The 26,984-nt window shown below is 38.1% G+C and overlaps 1 protein-coding gene, 1 non-coding gene and 1 pseudogene across 3 annotated transcripts; 1 reads left to right on the top strand and 2 right to left on the bottom strand.

The window, feature by feature from the left end:
* Positions 1-1,133: 1,133 nt before the first annotated feature.
* Positions 1,134-1,216, bottom strand: trnal-uaa (transfer RNA leucine (anticodon UAA)). The gene has a single exon. It is a non-coding gene; the product is annotated as a tRNA-Leu (tRNA).
* A 2,500-nt stretch (positions 1,217-3,716) lies between these two features.
* On the bottom strand, positions 3,717-3,864 carry LOC148354767 (U2 spliceosomal RNA; annotated as a pseudogene).
* A 119-nt stretch (positions 3,865-3,983) lies between these two features.
* Positions 3,984-22,687, top strand: soat1 (sterol O-acyltransferase 1). 2 transcript variants are annotated; one of them, XM_088349945.1, is made up of 17 exons: positions 3,984-4,073; positions 4,139-4,185; positions 4,481-4,650; positions 4,744-4,802; positions 6,099-6,223; positions 8,096-8,155; positions 8,237-8,344; positions 9,432-9,717; positions 9,784-9,862; positions 14,040-14,124; positions 14,194-14,239; positions 14,303-14,432; positions 14,506-14,603; positions 14,672-14,770; positions 17,119-17,254; positions 17,439-17,584; positions 21,686-22,687. In XM_088349945.1, the coding sequence occupies exons 3-17, from the start codon at positions 4,482-4,484 to the stop codon at positions 21,749-21,751; spliced, it is 1,692 nt and encodes a 563-aa protein (XP_088206071.1). In that variant the 5' UTR covers positions 3,984-4,073; positions 4,139-4,185; position 4,481; the 3' UTR covers positions 21,752-22,687. The 2 variants fall into 2 exon arrangements, with proteins under 2 accessions (XP_088206071.1, XP_088206070.1); XM_088349944.1 differs by having other exon boundaries at positions 4,044-4,185.
* The last annotated feature ends 4,297 nt before the right edge of the window (positions 22,688-26,984 follow it).

Genomic DNA, 26,984 nt, shown 5'->3' with positions numbered 1-26,984 from the left:
AACAAGGTAACGAGACAGGAGTTACAAAAGAAATAACATGTGCAAACAAAATCAAACCTGTCAATATCCAAACCAAAAACAACAAAAACTGGAAAATGGAAACGAAGGAACAATGTAACAAACAAGTGGGAACTAAACTACTGACAAAATGTCCAAAAGCTAAAGAAACTTATCCTCCGTTGGCTTTCTTGCTTTCTTGTTGTCATGACACTGCTGTTATTGTTCTATCAATGTGTGAGTATATGTCCTATGTTGCCTTACTTTTATGTTTTGCTCAGTTAGAGTTAGTATTCCAAATTCCTTTGCATTGTGTTCCTTTTGTTATTTTTCAGTTAGAGCTATTTAGTGTTAGAACATAACCTGTGTTGTCTCTCTTGCATGTTTATTTCCGTTCGAATTATGGGTCCAATATATACTGCATTTTCTTTCCTTCATGTATTTTTTCTGCTACAGTTAGTTGGAACATGATGTGGCTTGTTTTTTCGCTTATTTTAATTTAATTAAGGATTAGAATCAGTTGGCAATTTACCATATCCTTTGTCTTCAAAACTTTATTCATGTTAAGTCAAGTTAGAACCGTCAGATATGCCACCATATTTTACATCTTCCTTTTTTCATGTTATGTTGAGTTCAAACCAAATGGTATTCCACCATATCCTATGTCTTTCCTTTTTCATGTTATGTTCAGTCAGAACCAGTTGGTATTTCACCATATACTGTGTTTTCCGACTTACGTGTTCGGGTCAGGTAGAACCAGTTGGTTTTCCACCATATACTGAGTCTTCTTACTTTCATGTTTTTGTTTATTTGGATCTAGTAAGGGTTTCAACATAAGTAGAGTTCTATTATCAAGCCTGTGCTGGAATAGCTAAATGGTAAATGGTCTGCATTTATATAGCGCTATTCAAGTCAATGAAGACTTCCCAAAGCGCTTTACAATGTGCTTCACACTTACCCATTCACACACCAATAGCGGCCGCGCAGCCATGCAAGGCGCCGACCTGCTTATTGGGGGCTTTAGGGATTCAGTGTCTTGCCCATATAACACGGAGGAGCCGGGAATCAAACCTGCGATCTCTTGATCCCAAGACGAGTGCTCTACCTCCTGAGCTAATGCCGCCCTAAAAGGACTATACCAGGAGTGGGGTTCAAACCCACGCAGACATATGTCCATTGGAGCTTAAGTCCAACGCCTTAACCACTCGGCCATCCTGGTACGCAAATACCTCCGTCATATTTGAATTCTGAAGACCATGGAAAATGTCCTTGTTCTGCTTCTGAACACTATCTGATACAGATTCATTTTCTGTGAATAAATCATTTTCTAAAATATTATTTTTGTCTACATTATGCAACTAATCAGCGACTGAGTGCATCATTGATCACATTAAAGGGAAAGCGATTCGAATTGCCCGAGTTGATATCGGACAGATGGGGTCGATACCGGAGGACGGGACAGACAGGATAGATAATGAATCAGGATATCGAAAATAAACAGGACAAACTAGTCGGGAACGAAAACTGGAGAAAATAATAAACAGGACAAAAATAGACGGAAACAAAACTGGAACCAGAAATTAAACAGGACTAAATAAACGGGAACAATACCGAACAGGAAATACCAACAGGAACAGGACCGAGTTGAAACCCACGTCTTGCGGGGCAGAAGTTCATTGATGGGCTGACAAAGGAAGCGTGAGGACGCTGAGCCTAAAATAGACAGAAAGCCAATCTGTCAACCAGCCGCAGCTGGCGCCACACGGGCGGGGCCAATTGGGCGCCATGGCAACCGTGACAATTACAATATTATATCGGATTAACATTGACAGAGGTGAATACATTGCACTGCTTACAAAATGTCAGATAATATATGAAATATTTCAATGAAATGGTTATTTGAAACTGTAATAAAATCAATTCAGAAAGTGTTATATTATTTGGTATTCATTGATATCATTATAGAAATATTTTTGAAAAGATGATTACGTTTTGTTTACGTGGGGTCCCAAGCGTTTGCACTCAAATTAATAATTGACCACTTTGAGGCAAATACACATGGATCAATATACTCTTTAAATAATTTGATACACAACATCATCCTTGAGGATAACAGACCACAAAAATGCTGGAGGGTTAATTTTCGACTCAAACAACAAAATGTTCCACTGTTATCCTTAATGAGCTCTTGTGTCCGTGGCAAATCATGTTAAAAGTGCTCCACTCATAAGAATGCAATGGCTCTTTTTAAATGTCACGAACAGAAATTTCTAATTACCTGCAATAAACCTCATGACAGGAAGAAAAAGAAATTCTCTCAAAAGAATCATTTAACTGCAGGATTAAATGCAGAGATGATGGGAATGTAGGTTTGGAGTGCTCCAACTACTTTCATCAAATTTCTTAACTGCTTACCACTCCAGGGTCGAAAGGGTCGTGGAGACCATCCCAGCTATCTTCGGGCGGTAGGCAGGGGACACCCTGAGAACTGGTTGCTAGCTTACACACAGAGACAGACAACTCACTCACACCTAGGGACAATCTGGACCGGCCAATGAACATGACATGCATGTCTTTGGAATGTGGAAGGGAGGCTGGAGTGCCCGGAAGAATCCACGCAAGCACGAGGAGAACATGCAAACTCTGCACGGTGTGGCTGCGGTAGCTGGAATTGAACTCAGGAGCTCCGCACGGTAGGGCCGCGCACAAACCAACCATGCCGTGAAGCTGAAATGATCCAATTTGGCACAAAGAATAAATAAATAATTGAAATCCCCCATTGCAATCACATGTAATGTTTGTGCAAATACATTTCATGTGTATGCCTGTAAGGCAAAAGAAATAAATGTGAAAATCTTGCAGATTTAATTCCCTCCTATGTTTCTGTTCAGAGCCTTTGCTCGGAAAATGCCAGTGATCCCAAGAGCCAAGAAGAGATCCGCAGGTTCGAGAGCATTCTCTATTCGGGCCCCTGTGCTGTGGAATGCTCTGCCCTCTGAGATTCGATCTGCAACCTCAGTGGAAGTTTTTAAAATCTAGACTTAAAACACACTTCTATTTTATAGCTTATGACCTATATTTCAGGTTGAATTGGCCGGTCCAAATTGTCCCTAGGTGTGAATGAGCGAATGAGTTGTCTGTCCCTGTTGGCCCTGCGATTGGCTGGCAACCAGTTCAGGGTGTCCCCTGCCCACTGCCCGAAGACAGCTGAGATGGGCTCCAGCACCCCTGCGACCCTACTGAGGATAAGCGGTGCAGATAATGGATGGATGGATGGATGGATGACTGAACCATTTCAAAGCAGTAATGTATTTCAGACGCTGTGTTGTTCATATTTTTTATTTTACTTTCTTATCTAGCTTTATTAAACATGATTAAACTAATACTGTCCTTAATTAAGGAAATGAGTTTTAAAAATATTATTTAAAAATAGTATTCTTGGCGGTACCTGGGTGATTTGGGTTGAAAACGGACTGGTTACACCCATCTTTGATTCTATTAGTATTCCAAATAAAGTGGTCAAAATATTGCTGCGAGGCCACCCTCGCCTATTTCCTTAACGGGGGTTTTTAAGGGTTATTGTTCTATCTTCGTTATTCATTATCCATTATCCGTTATCGGTCAGTTCATAATACGCTACAAAGCCTAGGAGCCGGGACACTTACTCTCAGCCAAAAGGCAAAGCTAAGGTCCTAGCCCTAAAGCCTTGCTGCGATCATTGCGATTGCACCGTTCCCGGAGGTATTGCAATACCGGGCCGATGCGTGGAGTGGACAGAGCAAGCTCTTATTCCATCTCCGGATTGCAAAAATCAAAGATCATGGCAAATGGCCAAACTAAGGACCTAGCATCAAGGCCAGCTTATATCAGTGCACGCCTTAACCATGTGACTTTTGTCATGTAAAGTGGTTTATTTCTTTTATTTCTATTTCTTTATTTTGGTAAACTACGCTGATGAAAGCCATACTTGTGAATGGGGTGGGGCTGAGGCGGTTCCGTGTGACGTAACAAGAGGAGAGCTTTTCGGCCAATAGGCGTCAGGCTGGCTGATTCTCATCGTTGACGCGAGGAAGAAGGTGCACAACGTCGCTCACTGTCGACTTTGTTCTCCTTCATAAACAATTTTCCTTTTGCCCTACAGTCTGGATGCTCGGCAGAGTGTTTTTGGAGTCTCCCGAGTGATTTCAAGTGAGATATTCGATTTTTAAGCATTAATATCAAGTACTAACCTGATAAAATGGTTAAGTTAATTAGCTCTCACGCACGTGATGCGTTTAGTTTGAGTTTTAAAAATGGGGAAATTAATTTAAAGTATTATTTGTTGGATAGTGCTGAACTTGTGGTTACAAGGAATGAGTAGCTGGTGCTTCACAGTCATGTGAACCTAATTCACTTGTCCCACTGTGCTCTTTTTGTATGACGTTCAGATTCTTACTCAGTTTAAAGAATAAAACGACGCCGTGTTTATTGCATTAATTTCCAGCATGGAGAACAGGGATGACGGCAATCTGCGGTTGCGGCAACGAAACCCTACCTTAACGTCAACCTCTTCCGATACGGACCACACAGCGAATGGCGAGTACAGCAGAAGTGAAGACAATAAGTCACCTGGAGAAGGGGATGCCCAAATCGGCGCTAGGAAGAATAGTGGAGGTTATTCTGTGTTTGATCACATGGAGAGAAATTGACAAAGTTTGTTTGGTCTATGATGTATTTATTCACACAACCTGTCTTTTGTCATTTCAGGGAAAAGGGAAGTGGAGCATGTGATTAACAAGAAGATTCAGCTGAAAGGGAAAGCTGAGGTTAGCAGTTTGATCATTTATTTTTGTGCTAGGATCCTCATTTGAATGGGCAAGGGAGCAAAAATGGGGATGCGGCATTTGAAAACTCAAGGCTGTAATCATGACTTTAAACTAGGAGATGGCGGTAGAGTAAAACATGATTTGCGTGCATTTCTTAGACTAGAAAACTTCTGAGATAAGGGGCTTTTTGCGAAAGGATTCATTTCAAGCAGAACTTTCCCCTCTGTGCTTTTTTCAGCTGTCATACCTCCAATATATAACAATGCTTTTCATGAACACAAGGGCACTTAGCTTGAATAATATTTTCTTGCAAAAATGCCAAACTCGTGCATATTCATTCACCTGGGGGCCACCCACACACTCTCAATCGCTGGATAGAGAAAGCAAAACTAGGAAGTGGGAGATTTTTGATGTGGGGACAAAGATCCGATCAAAGCCATTCCTGCCATAGGAACATTCTTTTTTTCGGGATGTCAAAAAATACCTGCACATTGCTGTGAGTTGGATTTTGTATTGTGTGTGCGCGCCTTTTTCTGAGTACAAGACATTACTGTAGTGCTTGCTAGCGCCGCTACCGGAATTCACAACGGCGAAATCTGGCTTCCTCTTTCTAGTTTGTATGAAAACGTACTGTACTGTATCTCCAGCACACACAAGAACTTTGACATTTTTATTATTTAATATCTCGTGCATCCATTCAATATGGTTGGTGTAAGGTGTAAAGAAGAGGGGAGCCATTTCTTTTGAAACGAAAGTGGAATAAGAAAGCTTTATGCGGTTGAGAAAATGGTTGGATCGCTTTTTTTTCGGCCACTTCCTACCACGGAGGAGGAAGTCGCCTAACTCTTGAAGCTCATCTTCCAAAAGTAAATTAAATTTAACTTTATTTATATTTATAGAGCAAATTATTTTATGAAATGTTTATTTTTTGTACAAAACAATGCAGGTTACTTGTACAAGCCTTAAACATACTCATATAAACCTTAAACATACGTTTCATACAAAATATAGCACTGAAGCAACTAACGAACAAATTCAACTTACTGATCAGCAGCGTCAAAGCCTTTAGAAAATATATATAATATAATATAATATTGTATATTATACTATATATATATATATATATTATTATTATTATTATTATTATTATTTTTTTTTTTTTTTTTCAAATAAAAACAAAATATAAAACTTATATTTACGTTTCGCCACTTATGGACAACGCTTCTGAGAACTTATTTATATGTTATGGCACTGAACCAGTTAATTTCATTTCAAATTGATCATGTTTTTCCTCAGTACTTGAAGGACCAGGTCAACGATTTCATGGACAGTCTTATCGAGGAGTTGGCGTGCCTGGAAGCTCCGCCCTTGCCTGATGTCTTCTCATCGCCGCTGTGGGACAAGGAGAAAAGCAGACTCGGGTAAGGCTACAACCAGATCATTTCAATAATTGATGAAACGGTCGCTTATTTATTTTGATTAATGGACGAACACATTTAAATGTTCTCCTTTTTCAAATATTGCAGCTTTGTATAGACAGAAAAGAATGTGCAAAAAACAACAGAATATTCTATATATAAGACAATAAAAAAAGTGTCAAAAAACTTGATTAACAAAATACATACAGATTTATGCTATACACCTGCAACTATGTAAGAACTCTGTTCCTACTGCTTTATTTAAGGATCATATTAAATTTGGACTTATCACACAAAAGAACTATGAAGAAAGAGCAATACATTAAATTTTATCCACAAAAAAATGATAAAAGATATAACCCACGTTTCAAAATTTTGTCAACAAATTTTTTTGGGGGGCAGTTAAATCTTCGGGATTTTTCTAGCTTTAATTTTGAAAATTGTGAGGATTGAAACTAATTATTTATTGCAATCAGTAAACAAATTTACGTCTAGGTGTTGCTTGTGCTCCACCATAAATATTTTTTCTCTGAAGGATGCTAGAGCTTCCTACACTGATAAAAAAAAAGTTTAATTCTGTTATTACTTTGAGTTCTTTTGAGTTCTGATATGAATTATTAATCCCAAGAAAATTGATTCAGGCCGATTGAAATAGCACCCACACAATTTATTAACACAGAGAATTAATAATGGAAAATAAAGGAGGGCGGGGGAGGCGCCGGAGATAATAGGAGTTTTTGACCACTGAAAATTACTAGCACAAAATGAAAGTTTTCCGCCATAATGCTAGTCGATTTGGGGAGATTCCTTTGTATAGAAAAAAACGCTCATTCCCAAGAACCAGCAAACATTGTGTTAAGTCCTGTTACTTGTTGTTGCGGAGAGATTTGGTCTTGTACTCCGTACGGTCTCAATGTGTGGCCCGCGTGCTGAACTCAAGGCCCCAGTACAGGCCTGCACGGCTACTTGACGCGGCCGTCATGCGAGGCAATAGATAAGAAGTCGAGCTATCGATCAGCTTCTCTTTTTATCTGGACCAGGGATGCTTGACCAGATCATGCCTCTTTGGGCGTGGTTTTAGATATCTAAGACCCCCAGGATTGGGTGATGGTGTATGAAGTTGGTAAACTTGTTAGAAAGCCAAAGAAGTGAGAAATTTGCGTAATGTTCTGTAGTTCAGAATGCCCCTCCAATCGACATAATTACATTTGGTGAGAACACTATTTTATCAATACATAGCCTTGAATATTTTGAGTTCATTCAAAACTTAATGTTATCAGATTTTATTATGGTACGTTCGGAATCTGTCCAAAAGGGGACGCCGTCGTTCCATCCATTCCAAAGCGAGTCACCCAAAAACAAAAAAAAGTGAAGGTCAGTTTGGGCTGGGCTAATTTGCTCTACAGATGCTATACAATATGCTTAAAAATATGCCCCTTGTGTTGAGACAAACATGTCATCATCATTATTTTTCTTTATTTGTTTACGTTATTAATTTCAGATTGTTCTCTGTATTTGTGCAGTACTTTCTGGTCTCTTGAAAATTATTTATCTAATTTGAATGTTTCATGCCCATTTTGTTTGCAATAATGCAATCTTCAATACAGGATTTTTTTTCTTTTGTTATACAAACGGTAACGAGGCGCCCTCTGCCGGACATAAGTTGTACTGGAACCCTTAACTTCACACAATATTTAAAGTTCTTATTTGCATTGATTTAACATGCTTAGTGGCTCATATATCACCCGACACAACTTAACATGATCAATTTCATCAATTCATTGTTGCAGCCCTAGAGTCTGGTAGGCCGGACATGCTAACGTACATAGTTTGTCACCATAAAAAAGGCACCAACTTGGCTGTGTTTTCTTGCAGACATTTCCGACCTCCTAATGGCCATGGCAAACAATTTGTGAGCTGCAGGTCGCTCCTCGAGTAAGTGGAGGGAAATTTTGTGCCTGGCAGTCAAGAATTCACTTCACGAGAAGGTTTTTCTTTTTCCTTCCCTTTCCACAGCGAGCTCTTCGAGGTGAACCATATCCGGACTATCTACCACATGTTCATTGCCCTGCTTGTTCTGTTGATCCTGAGTACTTTGGTGGTCGATTTCTTAGATGAAGGCAGGTAATAAATGAGAATGGAATTTAATTTGATGTACCGCATCAACCTATTATCAACTTTAAGGTATTATGGTAATTACAGTGGAGACTGTAGATGGGATCAAGTGGGACTTTAGAGAAATTAGTACCAGATTTTAGTATTATTAAAGGGACCGTGTGTATTGTATACTAAATATTCTTGACTCATATAAGCACAAACACATATACTATCTCCTAAATATGATTTTAGAAATATTATTATATTATTCAACTAGAGACGCCTGTTAGAAGCTGACAATGTTGGCAGCCATCTTAATTCTACGGAAGCCCGAACAACCATTTTGTAATTAGTCATGCACTTATTTTCCACTTTTTCTTTCTAAAGCCACTTGTCAGAAGGTTATAGTTTTACGCTAACCATTATTGTTAGCTGCTCTTGCTTTGTCCTACAATATTACTTGCCTTTCACTGCTGGTCCCGACACTTGACAAATTCAATCTTTTACTGGCCTTTTTAGCACTTTCTCCTGCTAGCTAGTAAAGTTAGCCACTAACCCTAGCTCTGACTAAACTCCAGCCATTGTCTCTTTTCAGCCGCCCCAGTTGTTTCCAGCTCACTCAGTCTTTTGTTACCGCTTGCGGGAATTGTCCTGTTGCTAACTGAAATTCATCCTTTGCTTATGCGAGAAAATACGGAAGTAGGCTTCTGAATTTTGCAATGTGGTATTCTTCAAGCTTCTGTAGTTTTTCTTCATCTAATGCGCATGCTCGAGCTCCATTATAAGCTCCCTCTAGTGGTAAATTTACACACAATCACTTAAACATAAGCTCCTTTCGCCATCAGATGCAGCCTTTTTTAAAAGACCAAGTGCCTGAGTAGGAAAAAAAATCCCAAAAACAGGCGATTTCACTTTGAATAAAATGAAATAAAACAAAATTCAAATGACTTAAAAATCGATCTTTGGCTCTAAGGAAATAAAGCGCCGCCAACAGGGCTGGTTTTGGTGGCGTTGCTAATGCTCTTATCATTAGAGCTTAGGTAAAAATGTTTGTGTATTAATAGCCCTATTTCCAATTGTCCTGAGTTCAAACGTCCTGTCTTTATCTCTTCAGATTGGTCCTCGATTTCGACCTCCTCGTCTACGCGTTTGGACAGTTCCCTTTAGTGGTGTGCACGTGGACATTGATGTTCCTTTCAGTTTTGTTGGTTCCCTTCCCCCTGTTTAAGATGTGGACGCAGACCCAGATGGATTCCCGCAGTCAGCGGAACGTTTACAGTCTTTTCTTAGGTTCCGTCTTCCTACTCTACCAATTTTTGGGCCTGGGTTTTTTGCCCACGTATGTGGCGGTGGTCAACAGTTTGCCCCCTGCCTCTTGCTTCATTGTAATCTTGGAACAGGTATACTTTTACTTTGAAATTGCACGTTTTTTCAGACTGAAATTGTCATGTTCTTTTGCGTTTCAGGTGAGACTCGTAATGAAGACTCACTCTTTTATAAGGGAGAATGTACCGAAAGTTTTGGCCTGGAGCAAAGACAAGTCAGGTAAGTTCCTTCCTCACTGCATTCAAAAATTAAAGCCTCAATGTATATTATATAGCAGCCCAGAGTGGTGTACAAATACTTCAGTCATTTAATGAAACACTATTGATTCAAATCATAATAAAAAACGTATGCACGTGTATTCATAAACATGATTTTAGGTTTAGAAATGTATAAATTTATTGCACATTCAATGGTGCTGACAAATTTGCCTGCCATCTTCCGATTACGAAAGCCTGAATTAACATTTTGCGAAGTTAACTTGTTCAGTTGTGCTTTTAGCACTTAATGGCCACTAGCTGCACACAGCTGAACCCCGCATGAAATGCTTGCCTAGTCTCATCATTTAGGCTTATTTGACTTTTTGTCCATTGTTTCCTTTTCTAGCCAGTCATATTAGCCACTTGGCTGCAGGTAAGTGCTGGCTGATGGTTGCTTTTGTTAGCTGCTCCTTCTTTGTCCTCCAGTTTCACTCACCTACCACAGCTGGTCATGCAAGAAAATATCACTGAGTTCTGTGATTTGGGTTTTTGGAAACCTTTTCTTCCAAGGTTTCTCAAAGCAGTCATGTTGGCTAATTGACTGCAAGTTATGGCTCACCGCCAGCCACTATTGTAAGTGAGTTTGTGTAAATAAAGCTTGCTTTGTCTTTCGTGTGACTCTTCTTCAGTCCCTGGCCATGCAAGCGTACATCCTTGAGCTTCGTGATTCAGGCATCGTACACTTTTTTTTCTCCGTTTTTCCTTCTCTTGCCACACATACTGGTCACTTAGCTGCAGGCTATGGGTTGCAGTTACTGTTAAGCTACTTAGTGTAAGTAAATCTTGTGATTTATCATTCTGGGTCCATGCACTTGACAAATTCTGCTTTGCTCATGCAATCTTTGAATGGCTTTTTAGTAGTTTCTCCCACTTTTTGCTCTGACCAACCCTATATATTGACTCTTTAGCTGCTCCAGATGTATCCATGTCACTTGAATCGGTCAGGCTTCCATACTGTCTTCTCAGATGCACACATTTCATATCCTCAACTACCAAGACATGTATTTTTGAATCATTACACATTGTCATTTTAAAGGGGTAGTGAATAATATTTAGTAATATTTGTAAAATTCTGTGAAAAAGAACAATCATTTGAATTATGGGCTTATATACAAGAACTATCATACCAAATGTCAATTTTAAGAAATACTCATTGTTTGGAAAATGTATTTCTTTTACATAGCAGAATCCATAACTAGTCGTCGCTGCCATGTGTTTGATCTTGTTGCTACGCTGTGCTCAATTGGCACTGGTTTTTGTTCGCATTAGACAATCCATTGCCATCTAGTTGTCAAATATTATACAATGTATCTTAATAGGGATTTTAAAAGAACATTTTTGTTTTTCACAGAAAGTGTAGTGTTCCTTTCCACAATCATGCAGAGATATTTCAAAATATTCCACGTGCCACGGGACTTAAGAAATTTAGTCTTAAAATTGACCGATTTGGGTCATACCCTGTAGAGGTGTGACGTCACCGGATGAAACCAAAGACTTGTAGCGATACTGGGTCCTGATGAAAAACAGACGGCAGAACTATTGCATTTAGTCCATTTCTGCTTGGAAAAATTGGAACTTTGCTTACTGTGATGTTGGGGGACTTCTGACTGTTTGGTCAGATTTGCGTGGTTTGATCCTCTCAAGCTTCGTTCGTTAAGTTTACCTGCCGTCTTGTACAGTGCGCGTTCCTTTTTTTGCCTTTGCCTCCCTTTAGGTAACCAATTGTAGCTTTTCCTTAGTGTTTTTCGCCGCATGTCTTGCAATTGCTATAATATTGTCCAGACAGCTCCCCCGTTTGCATCCGTGCTAGCAAAGGCTTCCAGTTTTTTGTTTTTTTTCCCTGGACTGGGTAGTCAAGTCATTTTTATTTGTATGGGCTTCACAGGTTATAACACAAACTATTATTACACCATCCCCTGATCTGGAACCAACATGAGGGCAAGGAAAAACTCAAAAAACCTCAACATGAGGAAAATGAAGAAACCTTGAGAAGGGACCGCACATGTGGTATCCCCCTTCCAGGATTACCAGACAGCAAAGGATGTTGTAATCACAAATAATACAGAGATATTGTCCACGAAAAGTATAGGTTATTCATATGCTATTGCGTAGAAGTGAGTCTTAAGCTTAGATTTAAACATTTCCACTGAGGTTGCAGATCGGATCTCAGGAGGAAGAGCATTCCACAGCACCGGTGCCAGGATGGAGAGCGCTCTCGAACCAGCGGAACACTTCTTGGCTCTCGGGATCACCAGAAGACCGGCGCTCTCAGAACGAAGGCTTCGGACCGGAACATAGGGGGAAATCAGATCTGAAAGATATGAGGGAACAAGTCCGTGTATGATTTTGTATAAACTAAGAGAACCTTGAAATCACATCTTAGGCTAACTCCCCGTTAGCCAATGCAGGTTAGCCAAAATCGGCGTGATGTGATCGGACTTTTTTGTCCTAGTTAAAAGCCTCGCTGCGGCATTTTGTACCAGCAGAAGGCTTTTGATTCTGGACTTCGGGAGACCGGAGAGTAGTGCATTACAGTAATCGAGACTGGAGGTAACAAACGCGTGAATTATAATCTCCGCATCCGACTGAGACAGTATAGGACGAATTTTAGCAAAGTTACGAAGATGGAAGAAAGCGGTTTTGGTCATTTTCTTCACATGTGTTTGAAAGGACAGATCGGCGTCAAATATGACACCTACATTTTTAACTGAGTCACTCTGTGTGATATGACATTTGTCAATGTTCACAGCAGTTTTTGAGAATAAGACGCGGCATTTAGATGGACCAATAACTAACATTTCGGTCTTTTCAGAGTTAAGACGCAATAAATTGAGTGACATCCACTCTTTTATCTCAGTGAGGCAGGCCTCCAAATTTCCACAATTTAGTGTGGCTGATTCCTCCAACGGAAGATATAGTTGAGTGTCATCTGCGTAGCAGTGGAAACTGATATTGTACTTGCGAATAATATGTAAATGCTGAAAAGAAGATGGCCAAGCACTGAACCCTGCGGAACACCACAGGTAACACGAAAGAGCTCAGATGTCATTTCGCCATATTTAACACAGTGCATCCTATCTGAGAGGTAGGATCTGAACCATGAGAGGACGGTTCCTGAGAGACCAATCCATTTTTCCAACCGTTCTAGTAAGATATTATGGTCCACTGTGTCAAAAGCAGCACTAGGGTCCAGCAGCAGCAAAAGTGATGAAGCGCCAGAGTCCATTGCCAGTAGATCATTGGTTACCTTAATCAGAGCTGTCTCAGTAGAGTGGTTAGCCCTGAATCCTGATTGCATTGAATCAAAAAGATTGTTCTCGGATATGAACTCATTCAGCTGCTGTGCCACTACTTTTTCAAGTACTTTAGAAAGAAACGTATGTATGTCTTTGTTGCCTAATTGTTTTTCGTTGTGGGTTCCCGGTTCTCCTGGCTGCTTACTGCATGTTTTCGGTCGGTCAACCTCCCTTATTTTTTGCTGATCAGTCCGGGTTACCCCTCTTTAGCAGCCAGCCAGCCTTCCGTGGTCATTTGTGATATTTACGGCCGGGTTCGCGTTTGTTGCCATGGCGGTTTTTTGTTGTCTGCTCTGTTATCCTGGCTGCGTACTGCATACTTTTGGTCATCCAGCCTCCCGTTTCTCCTCCAATCGGTCCTGGTTAGCGCTCTTTAGCAGCCAGCCAGCCTGCCGTGTCCCGAGTGGGTTAGCCCCTGTTGGTTCCCTGTGTGTTATTTTAGCCAGTTTGCCCCATTTTGGTTGCTCGCCGTTCTTTGTATAATTGCTGCACTTACCTACAACACGTCGCCTAGGCATTCTCCACAAACACTTGAAACCTATTCGACTAATTAACACGTGAACCAATATGCTGAGAGGGGTTCTGTGATACCCCGATGATGTCACAGCTCAGGAAGTCCAAGACGAGAAAGGCCATCTTAAAAATGCATTATCTCAGAAAATAATTGGAATATACCGATGATATAATAAATAATTATGCAAAAAAACATGTCCTATTTTCTCACATTTTATTTTTTCAAATTTGGCTATTGCTTTCAGTCACACTTACATTTGATTTTTGTTTTTAACGAAATACAAGAAATTAGAAATGTTTTTTTTTCTGATTTTCTCCTGTCATCCTTAGGCCCAGGTCCAGTCACCCCTCAGGTTTCTCAGTATCTCTATTTTCTATTTGCACCTACACTCATCTACAGAGATAAATATCCAAGGTGAAAACGGTTGTTTTTCCTGGGCCTGGTGATATAATTCTCAAAATGACCTGTCTTGTGTTTAAACAGGAACCCGACGATAAGATGGGGCTACGTGGCCACCAAGTTACTGCAGGTGACTGCAGTCACTGTATTGCAGTTGTTTTCTTCTTGCAGTCCTAATTTTCTTTTCTTTCAGGTTCTCGGATGCCTGTTTTATACATACTACGTTTTCGTGCGCCTTTGCATCCCCCAGTTCCGTTGCATCAGTCTTCAGTTTTTCGATCTAAGGGCCATGGTCCTAGGCGTTTTTAACTCCATTTTGCCTGGTAAAATAAAACATGTTTTATTGTGTTTCCTACTTGTCTGCTTTTAATTTAAAATGCTCTTGTTACTTTTCAGGCGTTTTAGTTCTTTTTCTGGGATTCTTCGCCTTCCTCCACTGTTGGTTGAACGCGTTTGCCGAAATGCTTCGTTTTGGTGATCGGATGTTCTATAGGGTGATGCACAGTCAAAAATGAGAAGTTTGTGTGGTCGAAATAAATGTTTTGATTTTTGTTCTTTGTAGGATTGGTGGAACTCGACCTCTTTTGCCAACTATTATCGCACTTGGAATGTCGTCGTTCATGATTGGCTGTTTCATTACGTTTATATGGACTTCCTTTGGGTAAGGGGGTTCATTTTAACTTCCTGTTTATATTGTTTTTACCCTGTTTAAAAATGTAATATGACAGAATTATACATAATATTTTATTTGATACAGAAGACCCCATGATTCCGTGTCCCCGCCATATAATGTTTTCACTTTATAGATTGGTATAAATGTTTTTTTGGGCCTCTTCCTACGATATTTCCCGACTATAAAACATCATTGACAAATAGTGTGTATCCACAAACGTAGAAAATACAAACTTTGCGGTGATCATGTGTATTAAGTTTTGTCTCCAAGATGCCTGTTTGCTCTTGGTCGACATCATATAATATGCTCGCCTGCTATTGGTTTCTGCCACAGGTGAACTTCTTCCCACAATGTCTTTCTCAATCTTCGTTCAGTTTAGAATCTTGTGTGCTTTGTAATTGCGGGATGTTGGGATACATACAATACAGTATTTTATTATTTAGCTATGGGCTCCAAGTCGTGAGAAGTAAAAACATGCTAACTATGAGTTTTGAGGTCCAAGGACCAACTTGTGCAGGAAGTGCCCTGGTGAAAATATAAACGCTGGCGTGACTTAGCATTTTCGGTTGCTGCCCCCAGACTCTGGAATCATTTCCCAGTCGAAATGAGTCTTACTTCTGACGTAGACCTCTTTAAATCCAGTCTGAAAAAAACTTTTTCAATGCATTTTTTTTAATGCTTAAAATTTTATATCATTTGATACTGTTGTATTTTTTGTTTTTGTCTTTTGGTTTTTTGATTTATTTGTAATTTTTTTGTTTGGTTTTAACTCTTTGCTTCTGTCTTATTACTGTAAAGCTTTTTGGTACACCGAAAGATATGGTTGTAAAGAGCTGTATAAAGTACATTTACACGTAATACGAAGAATGCATATAAACTGCTACCCTTGCTAAGTGGAATGGCCATTAACAATCTACGATTGTGACTATTATTAAAAAAAAAAGATTAAAGCAAGGAAATATTTTAAGGGCATGACATTTCTCGCAGGTGGAAGTTTTAAAATGCGTTATAATTTTAATCCGCCCGCTCCTCCGCCACTTTGCATCCACCACTACTCCACTTGACCAGTTTGTCATGTCACAACAAAGGTTAATAAAAATTTATATTTGTGTTATTTAACCATAATAATGCATATAACACCCAAGTTGTACCTACGTTTTACCATTTTGTGATTTTAATGTTTTTATATTGGGTTCCAGGGAATCTGAACGTATTAGCTAATTAGCATAGGTTTCTATCCGCTGCCGTACAACAATTTAAACTTAAGAACCTCACCTCAGATTGTATTAATTTTAATGTATCATGGGGTTGGTTAAAAGAATCGTTGTTAAAAAGGAAAGTTTGTATATAAGTAATCAAATTACAGACGCTGCCCTACTTATGAACGAGGTTCTGGACGTTTGTAAGTTGAATTTGTTCGTAAGTTGCTTCTGTGCTATATTTTGTATGGAATGTATATTGGAGATTTATATACTCTAAGTATGTTTAAGGCTTGTATAAGTAACCTGTATTGTTTTGAAACCGAAAAATAAATGTTTATAAAATAATTCGCTTTATAATGTTACAAAGCAGGCTGAATGATAAAGCATAGTCCTAAAAACAAAGCTACACTTGACATTCTGTAGTCTGTGAAGCTCTTTGATTGTCCTTGTGATTGAGGGCGTCAACAAATAAACATGACTTGACTATAAAGATAAAAAGTGAAGTTTAACTTTTGGAAGATGGGCTTCAAGAGTTGGGCGACTTCCTCCTCCGTGGTAAAAAGTGGACAAAAAAAGCGATCCAACCACTTTCTCAACCGTATCAAGCTTTCTTATTCCACTTTAATTTCAGAAGAAATGACTCACCTTATCTTTAAGCTTTCACACCAACCATATCGAATGGATGCACGAGATATTAAACAATAAAAATGTCAAAGTTCTTAGCGTGCTAGAGATACAGTGCAGTGTGTATACACACAAACCAGGAAGTAGAAGCTGGATTTCTTCTTTGGGCTGGATTTTGGTGACCTCTCACAGCGCCACACAGCAGAAAGGAGCACAAAAACATTGTTTTTTACTCTGATAAAGGTGCACACAATACCAAATCTAACTTACAGCAATATCCGGATATTTTTCAACATCCCGAAAAAAATGTTCGAATGTTCGTAAGTAGGGGAGCGTCTATGCAAATCTGGTACCCTCTGGTGGCCAATCACTGCAACTCATCAGTGGATCTTAATCATCAATTCAGTTCAATTTAAATTAGGAATATTTCCTCCACTGTTAATGTAATTATTTTCATTCAATGTATTTCACCTCAAAAGTCTGTTTCATACTCTGCTGCTGTTTTTCCAGATCTCCAAGAAGCGCTTCCGAACGGCGGCCATGTTGTTTGTTTTCACATTGTCTGCTGTGGTCCACGAGTACATCCTCGCCATCTGCTTCGGATTCTTCTACCCGGTCCTCTTTTGCCTGTTTATGTGCTTTGGAAGTAAGACACCGGCACACGTTTTAACCCTTAAAAAAAAGTTTTTCACTTACGTACTGGTCAATTGCAGCATTGTTAAAGTGAATGAGTGTTGTCTATACCCTTTAATGGTTGTTAAAGGGAATTAGTGACAATTATAGCTTCAATTGTATTGAGAGTGATTAACGTACTTTCTTTTTTGTCTTAGTGATGTTTAACTTCATCCTCCACGACCGACGGAAAGGTCCCATTTGGAATATAATCATGTGGACTTCCCTCTTCTTGGGTCATGGCGTCATCATCTGCTTGTACTCTCAGGAGTGGTATGCACAGCGCTACTGCCCCCTGAAAGAGGTATGGTCCTATTTATTTTTTTAGTTCGGGTGTATTGAATAACAAACCTTTTTAGTAGTGTAGAATACTTCATTTGTTAGAATAAATAACTATTGACACAGATACAATATATGAATTATGAAGAATACCACGTCAGTGTTTCCCATAGAAATTTGTGAAAAACGGGTCGGTGGACAGTCCAGAGGGTCTGCGAACGTGTCCTCTGCCCTGACACGGCAACCAAACAGACCAAATAACCTATCTGAATTTTAAATTATTCAAATTTAGTGTGTTGTAGTATTAAATATCAGTACTGTGTGATTGTTATGACAATATGCTGGTTCCTCCGTGATAAAATACAGGAGGTCATTTTATAGCTGTCAACCTCAGCCAATTTCTCCCTTTATTGATGATTGCAATTCTCTTAAGTGATAATCAACCTTACAAACACACCCTGGCACTTATTTATTTACTGCAAAACAGACTATGTGTACAAAATAACGAGTTATATTGGGGGGGTTCTACATGCAAATATTTTTATACAGCGTACACAAGATGAAATGATCAAATATCGTGTAAAATATGGGGAAGTTGTATAAGTTGACAGGTATGTTTTCCAACTTATTGTTCAGCTCAGCTCTAAAACGGCTTATCAGAATATTTTGTTCTATTAACTTATATAGTACCAATAATAATGTAACATTATGCATGAAATGAATGAATAAACAATGTATTATACTACTATTTATACCACCCTTTATTTTTTCACTCTACAGTGAACGCTTAACTAAATTAGGCTTTTTTTATACTAGGCAACCTTAAAGCCAAGCAACACAGAATCTACACAACAATTGAAAAAAAGGAAATATAAACTCGTCAGTGCTATAAAAAGTGTTTAAATATACAAAAATTTAACTATTCAACTTATAAGCAATGTCGACTGAAACATCAAAGAACCTATGTGAAACATGCAAAAATATGAATTAAAATGTGTATAACAAAAACAAAGATATCATTAATCTCTACTGAATATTGGCATTTAGGAACACAAAGTTCAAAGCTTTGAGGGACTGATTCAGATTCTTCTGTCAGTGAGAAAATATGCTTAAGGTTTTGGAGCCATTAATATGATAAAAATGAGTCCAAATAAGGATTCCCTCCCCTTTTTCTCCTCTGTATAGCAATTTGTCTTGAACCATTCAATTGCTCAATGTGCTCCCACATCTCCCCTCTGCTCAGCGAACAAAAACAGTTATATTAACCAATTAAACAAAAGTGAGAGGATAAATATACATATATACAGTGAATAAACCTGACTGATCTAGATAAAATCTGTGTGTAGGAGTGGGCTAATAACCTCAAACAGGTGCATCTGATTCAGGAGTGTAGGTGGACTTATAATGGGCGGACTGACAGGTCTTTCAGGGTCAGAATTCTAGACGCTACATACAGTGCATCCGGAAAGTAGTCACAGCGCTTCACTTTTTCCACATTTTATTATGTTACAGCCTCATTCCAAAATGTATTAATTTAATCTCTTATCTCAAAATTCTACACAAAATACTCCATTATGACAATGTGAAAAAAAATTGTTTTTACTTTTTTTGAATTTATTAAAAATAGAAAACTAAGAAATCACATTTACATAAGTATTCACAGCCTTTGCCATGAAGCTCAAAATTGAGCTCAGGTGCATATTTTTGCCACTGATCATCCTTGAGATCTTTCTACAGCTTAATTGGAGTCTACCTCAAGTAAATTCAGTTTATTGGACATGATTTGGAAAGGCACACACCTGTCTATATAAGGTCCCACAGTTGAGTGTGCATGTCAGAGCACAAACACCAAGAATGAAGTCAAAAGAACTGTATGTAGACCTGCGAGACAGGATTGTCTTGAGGCACAAATCTGGGGAAGGATACAGAAAAATTTCTGCTGCTTTGAAGGTCCCAATGAGCACATTGGCCTCCATTATTCGTAAATGGAAGACGTTTGGAACCACCAGGACTCTTCCTAGAGCTGGCCGGCCTTCTAAACTGAGCGATCGGGGAAGAAGGGCCTTAGTCAGACCAAGAACCCGATGGTCACTCTGTCAGAGCTCCAGCGTTCCTCTGTGGAGAGAGGATAGCCTTCCAGAAGGACAACCATCTCTGCAGCAATCCACCAATCAGGCCTGTATGGTAGAGTGGCCAGACGAAAGCCACTCCTTAGTAAAAGGAACATGGAAGCCCGTCTGGAATTTGCCAAAAAGCACCTGAATGACTCTCAGACCATGAGAAACAAAATTCTCTGGCCTGATGAGACAAAGATTGAACTCTTTGGTGTGAATGCCAGGCGCCATGTTTGGAGGAAACCAGGCACCGCTCATCACCAGGCCAATACCATCCCTACAGTGAAGCATGGTGGTGGCAGCATCATGCTGTGGGGATGATTTTCAGCAGCAGGAACTGGCAGACTAGTCAGGATAGAAGGAAAAATGAATGCAGCAATATATAGAGATATCCTGGATGAAAACCTGCTCCAGAGCGCTCTTGACCTCAGGCTGGGGCGAAGGTTCATTTTTCAGCAGGACAACGACCCAAAGCACACAGCCAGGATCTCAAAAGATTGGCTTCAGAACTACTCCGTGAATGTCCTGGAGTGGCCGAGCCAGAGTCCAGGCTTGAATCCGATCGAACATCTCTGGAGAGATCTGAAAATGGCTGTGCACAAACGTCTCCCATCCAACCTGATTGAGCTTGAGACTTATTGCAAAGAAGAATGGGCAAAACTGCCTAAAGATAGGTCTGCTAAACTTGTGGGATCATATTCAAAAAGACTTGAGGCTGTATTTGCTGCCAAAGGTGGATCAACAAAGTATTAAGCAAAGGCTGTGAATACTTATGCATGATTTCTTAGTTATTTTTAATAAATTCAAAAAAAGTTAAAAAAAATAAACTTTTTCACATTGTCAAAATGGAGTATTTTGTGTAGAATTTTGAGATAAGAGATTAAATTAATACAATTTGGAATGAGGCTGTAACATAACAAAATGTGGAAAAAGTGAAGCGCTGTGAATACTTTCCGGATGCACTGTAGGTGTTCAAGTACTTATTTGCAGCTGTATCACACAAATAAATCGTTAAAAAAGCATGCATTGTGATTTCTGGATTTTTTCAGTTTCTCTCTCACAGTGGACATGCACCTACGATGAAAGTTTTCGACCCCTCCATAATTTCTAAGTGGGAGAAATGGCAAAATAGCAGGGTCTTACAATACTTATTTTCTTCACTGTAATATATATATATATATATATATATATATATATATATATATAAAATGTATATGTGTATATATATAATGTATATGTGTGTGTGTATATATATATATATATATATATATATATATATATATATATATATGTATATATATATATATGTATATATGTATATATGTATATATATATATGTATATATATATATGTATATATATATATGTATATATATATATGTATATATGTATATATGTATATATATATATGTATATATATATATATGTATATATATATATGTATATATGTATATGTATATATGTATATATATATATGTATATATATGTATATATATATATGTATATATATGTATGTATATATGTATATATATGTATGTATATATATGTATGTATATATGTATATATATGTATGTATATATATATATGTATGTATATATATATATGTATATATATGTATATATGTATATATATGTATATATGTATATATATGTATGTATATATATGTATATATGTATATATATGTATGTATATATATGTATATATATATGTATGTATATATATATGTATATGTGTGTGTGTATTAATTTATAGAAGTATGAGGCCCTGGCAGACCACCAGAGACTTTTGCTGTCACTGGCGAGGATTTCCTGTTGCATGCTAGAATTACATTTTCTTCATGCAAGGAAACAAATGGAATTCTGCTTCCGAATTTCGCAAAACTGTATCGTTCGTGCTTCCATTATGCCCACAGTTCAGCTCCATTCCAAACCACAATGACCTGTAGTGGTGAATTATTGATCCGTGTCACTTCGGTGCTAAGAATTCTAATTGTTTATATTCTATTTGTTGCAGCCCTCCTTTCTAGAGTTACTGACACCTCGCTCGTGGACCTGTAAGAGAAGTATGGTGACTAGTTAGTATTCTCTCACTTATTGTCTGCCTATGGTTGTTTGTTTTATTTTTTTAGTTTATTGCACTACTGAATTGTCATTTGAATGTATGGAAGTAAGCCAAAATGTCTTGTCTACAACTTAAGAGGATGCCTTACCTGTGTTGTCTATATTCCAAAGAAAAAAAATGATGCATTTTCCACTTGAACTTGCACAAATAATTCACACATGCAGCATTTTTTACATTCAACAAAGCCAATGATTTCATAACTGTTTGACTAGCAGTTCACATTCCAATGTACTTTTGAATCATTCAAACCAACAGTATATTAAAAACTAGAAAAATTGGAACTTGAACTGACTTGACCAGACATGTCAGGGTTTTCCTTGATACCAAAAGGGGATTTTATTCTTATTTTTGTATTAATGCACAAATCTTCAGTGCGTCAATATGTCAACACTTAATGATGGTTCCTAGTATAGAATGACAGCGCCTTTACTTGAAGATTTGTCATCATGTAATAGTGAGTCAACTATACAATCTATTGCGTATATTTTTGCCTATAGTGAAGAATTGAAACGAATCTAACCAATTAATGACTAGCTTAGAAAGCCAAGTTGGATCGTGATGTAAGCCTTGCAGAGCACATTTTCACCAGAAAGTGGCACTGTCGATATATTTATAGAAATGATATGCACATGAAAAGATGAATGTTTACTACTAAAGATTGTATTGTTACTAAATGTTCTCTACCAAAGTCTTTACAACGACCTAGTTTCAACCAAACCCGTCTTATTGTCTCAGTACCAGACAATGCCATTATTATTGATTTTCTTTATATGGTTTATAGTTATCAAAATTTACTCCTGGTCTATATCGGATAATCGTGCCATGTTAGTTTTTTTGCACATCCCCACTTTGGCAAATGTGTTATTTGATTGTCAAATAAATATTTGCACTTATTGTTTTGCCTTCCATATATTATTGTAAGCTTTTTCATGTGTAAGGAAAAAAATTGCATACTGTATTGTGATATTTATCATGACATCTTGATACGGTCACATTCTTACGATCCACGTACATGTAGGGAGTTGAAATGACCAACCTTTGTCCTGAATTAGCTGCCGTTAGTTCAATCTAATATGGTTTACATGTATCCCCCAAAAATCGTCTCGTAGATATCTTTATAAAGAATTATTTTCAACCGGATTTTGCTGGGTCAGAAGCATTTAAATATTTTAAGTACTGAGAGTCCATCCGACGTGGACGAAAATGTATTTGGTCCAAAGATAGCTGTTTACCTCGTTTAATGGTCCACATTTATACCACAAAAAGTATTTTTAACGTCCAAATAAAAGACATCTTTTCGGTGAAACCTCTACGTCTTATCAACCAGCTTTTGCTTGGTCAACAGTGTTTGAATATTCTTTGTAGAGTTCATCAGATGTGGACCAAATTTACTCCCCAAATAGCTGTTTATAGCTGCTCACCTTGTCTAAAATAATCCAAATACATCCCACAAAGAGGTATTTTTAATGTCCTCCAAAAAGACGTTTTTGGGGTAAAACATTGGTGTCTTTTTAACCACTATTTTCTGGTGAAAATAAAAATATCTCACGAAATTCTCCATTATGAAGTCCAAAACCAAATGAATCGGGCGCTTTAGGAGTGCGTTTGAATTCATATCAGTGATGTTTGTAGTTGTGTGTAAAGCGCATTCGATTTTATTTCATGATCAAACTATTTGTATTCACTGTCCCAGAGACTAATGTTAGACAATAGAGGAAAAAGAAGGGTATCCTGAAAGATGGAAACAAATACGAGGAAAACTACTCTTCAGTGCAAAAACTCGGCCCTGGATGATGGTTTTAAAAGGAGAAAGAGTATTATTTTGCCACTATATGTTGCTGTATTCTGCTGTGCCACCGAAAACAAAAGCTAAAAGCCCAACAGAAGAAAATAGAGTAAGGAGACCCAAAGTGACAAAAATACCCCTTAACAGTTTTGAAAAGGCGACGAATAATATTTACAAAAAAAATAAAAAGGAAATAAAATGAAAAGAGGAAATAGGACAAAAAGTAGGACTAAAGCAAATAAAGTAAAATAAAAATGAAAACCCAAGAGAAACACAAAAAAATAAAAGGATAAAGGGAGAAAATGTATTTTTTCTTTTCCAATTTCTTTATTTTCCCAATTTTCTTTTTTAATAGTGTTTTTCTTTTTTGGCTGTATTTCTTCTTCCCCATTTTGAATTCTTTATAAAGTATTTTTCCTGTTTTGTCTTTGAGAAAGGCTGAGTAAAAATTGGATGAAAAAGGGTGCATTTTGCTCACTTTCAGTCTCTGTAGTATGTAGTCTTTCTTGGACTCTTTTGGTTGCACTACACATTAGTGACATCTAGTGGATAAATGTAAAACACTGTCCCTTTAAGAAAAGCGCAATGTTTTTATCAGCACTGTTTTGTGGAAAACCCCATTTGGCGCAGCTTCAGCATCCCACAACTCAATCGAGTGTGAGACCCCTGTTTCGGTGTGTCTGTTGATGAATCTGACTTTGAAGGACATTCAATAAATACATTGTAAATTTGATGCTGGTTTTGGGTTCATAGTTGGAAAATGAATTATTGAAATCATGGCTGAATATATTCAACGTTTTCACTTTCAATGCAGAGTTTGAGCTGAAGCAAATGAAACAAATCTTTATACCAAATTTTGATAGAAAAATAGGGGTGTGCGTTTTACACGAAAAGATAGGGTATTTCCCCCACACGCTTCTCAACTTGTTTAACCCTGAGCCATTTTCATGCCTGTATATATTTACAGGTGGGTAGAGTCGTTATGAGGTCTTCAAAAAGTTGAAAGTAGAATACTTTCTTCTATGTATGTGTTTACCTGGCCCAACTGAGTTCAAAGAGCAAGGTTTCAGGACACTAAACCCATTACAAAACAGGAAAGGCCAGGGGGGAAAGGAGCATGAAAGTGGTGAAAGTAAGAATAGGCCCGTTTCAAATACAGTCCAAACGCCAACCCCAGAAAATATTTAAGAGATAAAAACTTTTTGATAAAAGTATCCAAGTGCCTCTAAATGTCTTTGCTTGCGCCACACAAGCAGCATGAAAGAGGCTCCAATGATGAGTTAAGCCATAAAACGGTGTCAACGAGTACACAATTTCAAAACTGAGGACAGCACCGTTAAGGTGACCAACGAAACATATTTTCCTACAATGGGTAATGTAGTCCTGAAATATTTATTGATGTGTTTAGCTCATCTACGGTGGTCCAAATGTATCCCCCAAAAGTCATATTGTTAAAGGGACAGTGTATTTAGCGCATCCTAGTTTGGGAAAAAACGTCACCCTTAAAAAAATATTGATTTTTAACAATAAGTAAAATACGTGAACTATTGTATAAACATGCGTTTTTCCTCCTGAAAGACACATAGATTTAGAATTGAGTATTTATTTTCCATAATAGCTTCCCCTGAAGCAGGGGTGTAAAACAGGCGCCCCACGGGCCGGATCAGGCCTACTAAGGGATTGAATCTGGCCCATGAGACAACGCTGAGGGAAGCGCAAGAGAAAAAACGAGCTGCAGGTTGAAATATGTCCACTTGATGTTGTCAAAGCCAGGTGCCTCTCACAAACGCTGTACTTGTATTGTCTCACTTTGTCTCTTTCCCTCTCTCTTTATCCCCCACTCTCTATCTCTCTTTCACTATCTGTGTCTCTTTTTCTCTTTCTTTGTTCTTCTTTGTTTCTTTCTGTCTCAACTTCTTTTGCTCTCTTCCTTTTTTCATTTTATTTTTCTCTCTCTCTCTTGCTTTCCCCATTCTCTTTCTCCCCTTTTCTTACCTTTCTTTTTCTCTTTGGATTTCTTTCTTTCGCTTATTCTTCCCCCATCTCACTATTTCTCTTTTGTTTCTCACATATTCTCCCTCTTTCTGTCTGTGTCCCACTCTCTTTTTCTCTTCCTCTCATTCGCTTATTTTCTTTTTTTTTTTCCTTTCTAATGAGAATATTTGTTCTATCGTGTTTTTTGTTTTAAAAAAATAGAGAAATGTTTTTGGGGCTAAACCTTGACCTCTTTTCAATCACTTTTTACTGGGCCGAACATTTTTAAATATTTTAACTCGTGGAAGTATCAAATTTAAAGAGACAGTGCGTGCTATTTTACCATTAAATATACCACTCTATAAAGGAATGCTAAAGAATCACAAGGAAGATTACAAACTACAGAGAATCAAAGTGACCAAAGAGCAGTTTTCAGTTTTTTGACGAGCATTTCACAAAGAAACAAAAAGAGAAAAATGATAGAAGTAAAACAAGAAAAAAATGAATAAAAAAATCAAAGCGAAATGAAAAGGGGAAAAAAGAATCGAAATAAAGTTAAAAAAATGAAAAGTAAAAGCAGAAAATGGAGAGTAAAGAACAAAATGAAAAGAGAAAGAAAGAAGGTGAAAAAGTAGTAAAAGAAAAAACAGAGAAAATAAAGTAAAAAGGAAGAGAAGAAAAAGAAAAATTAACAAAAAAAGTATAAAGAAGGGGCAGCACGGCGGCGCAGTGGTTAGCGCATGTGCAGCACAGTTCATGTCTTGGGAACCTCCTGCGTGGGTTCAAATCCAGCTCCAGACTTCCTGTGCAGAGTTTGTATGTTCTCCCCGTGCTTGCGTGGGTTTCCTCCCACATTCCAAAAACATGCATTTCAGGTGAATTGGCCGGTCCAAATTGTCCCTAGGTGTGAATGAGCGAGTGAGTTGTCTGTCCCCATGTGCCCTGCGATTGGCTGGCAACCAGTTCAGGGTGTCCCCTGCCCACTGCCCGATGATTGCTGGGATGGGCTCCAGCACCCCCGCGACCCTACTGAGGATAAGCGGTGCAGCTAATGAGATGAGATGAGAGATGAGTATAAAGAAAAAAACATAGCTACAGAATTTAGGGAAAACAAAGAAAAGAATACAGGAAGAGAAAGAGTAACAAGAACATAAACAGGAAAAGGAAAAATAAACATCAAAGAACAGGAAAAATGGGGGAAACAATAAAAAAAAGATAAGAAAAAATATTTTTCAGGGCACCTGTCGAAACAAGATGGTCGGCAAGGATGTCAGCCCCTACGTGAGCCGCATTTTATGTAAAATAAATACAAACTTCTCAACCTACAAGTATAAAAAAGATGCATGTTTGTATAATGGATGTAATTTTTTAAAAGCCACATTTTTTTCAATGAATGATTTTTTTTTTTACCACTATGCGGTGCCAAACTCC

The sequence above is a fragment of the Urocampus carinirostris genome, chromosome 12, assembly GCF_059441175.1.
Source record: "Urocampus carinirostris isolate Australia breed hairy pipefish chromosome 12, RoL_Ucar_1.0, whole genome shotgun sequence".
Lineage (NCBI taxonomy): Eukaryota > Metazoa > Chordata > Actinopteri > Syngnathiformes > Syngnathidae > Urocampus > Urocampus carinirostris.
Note: the sequence above shows the minus strand (reverse complement) of the source record. Positions and strands in the feature narration are given on the sequence as shown.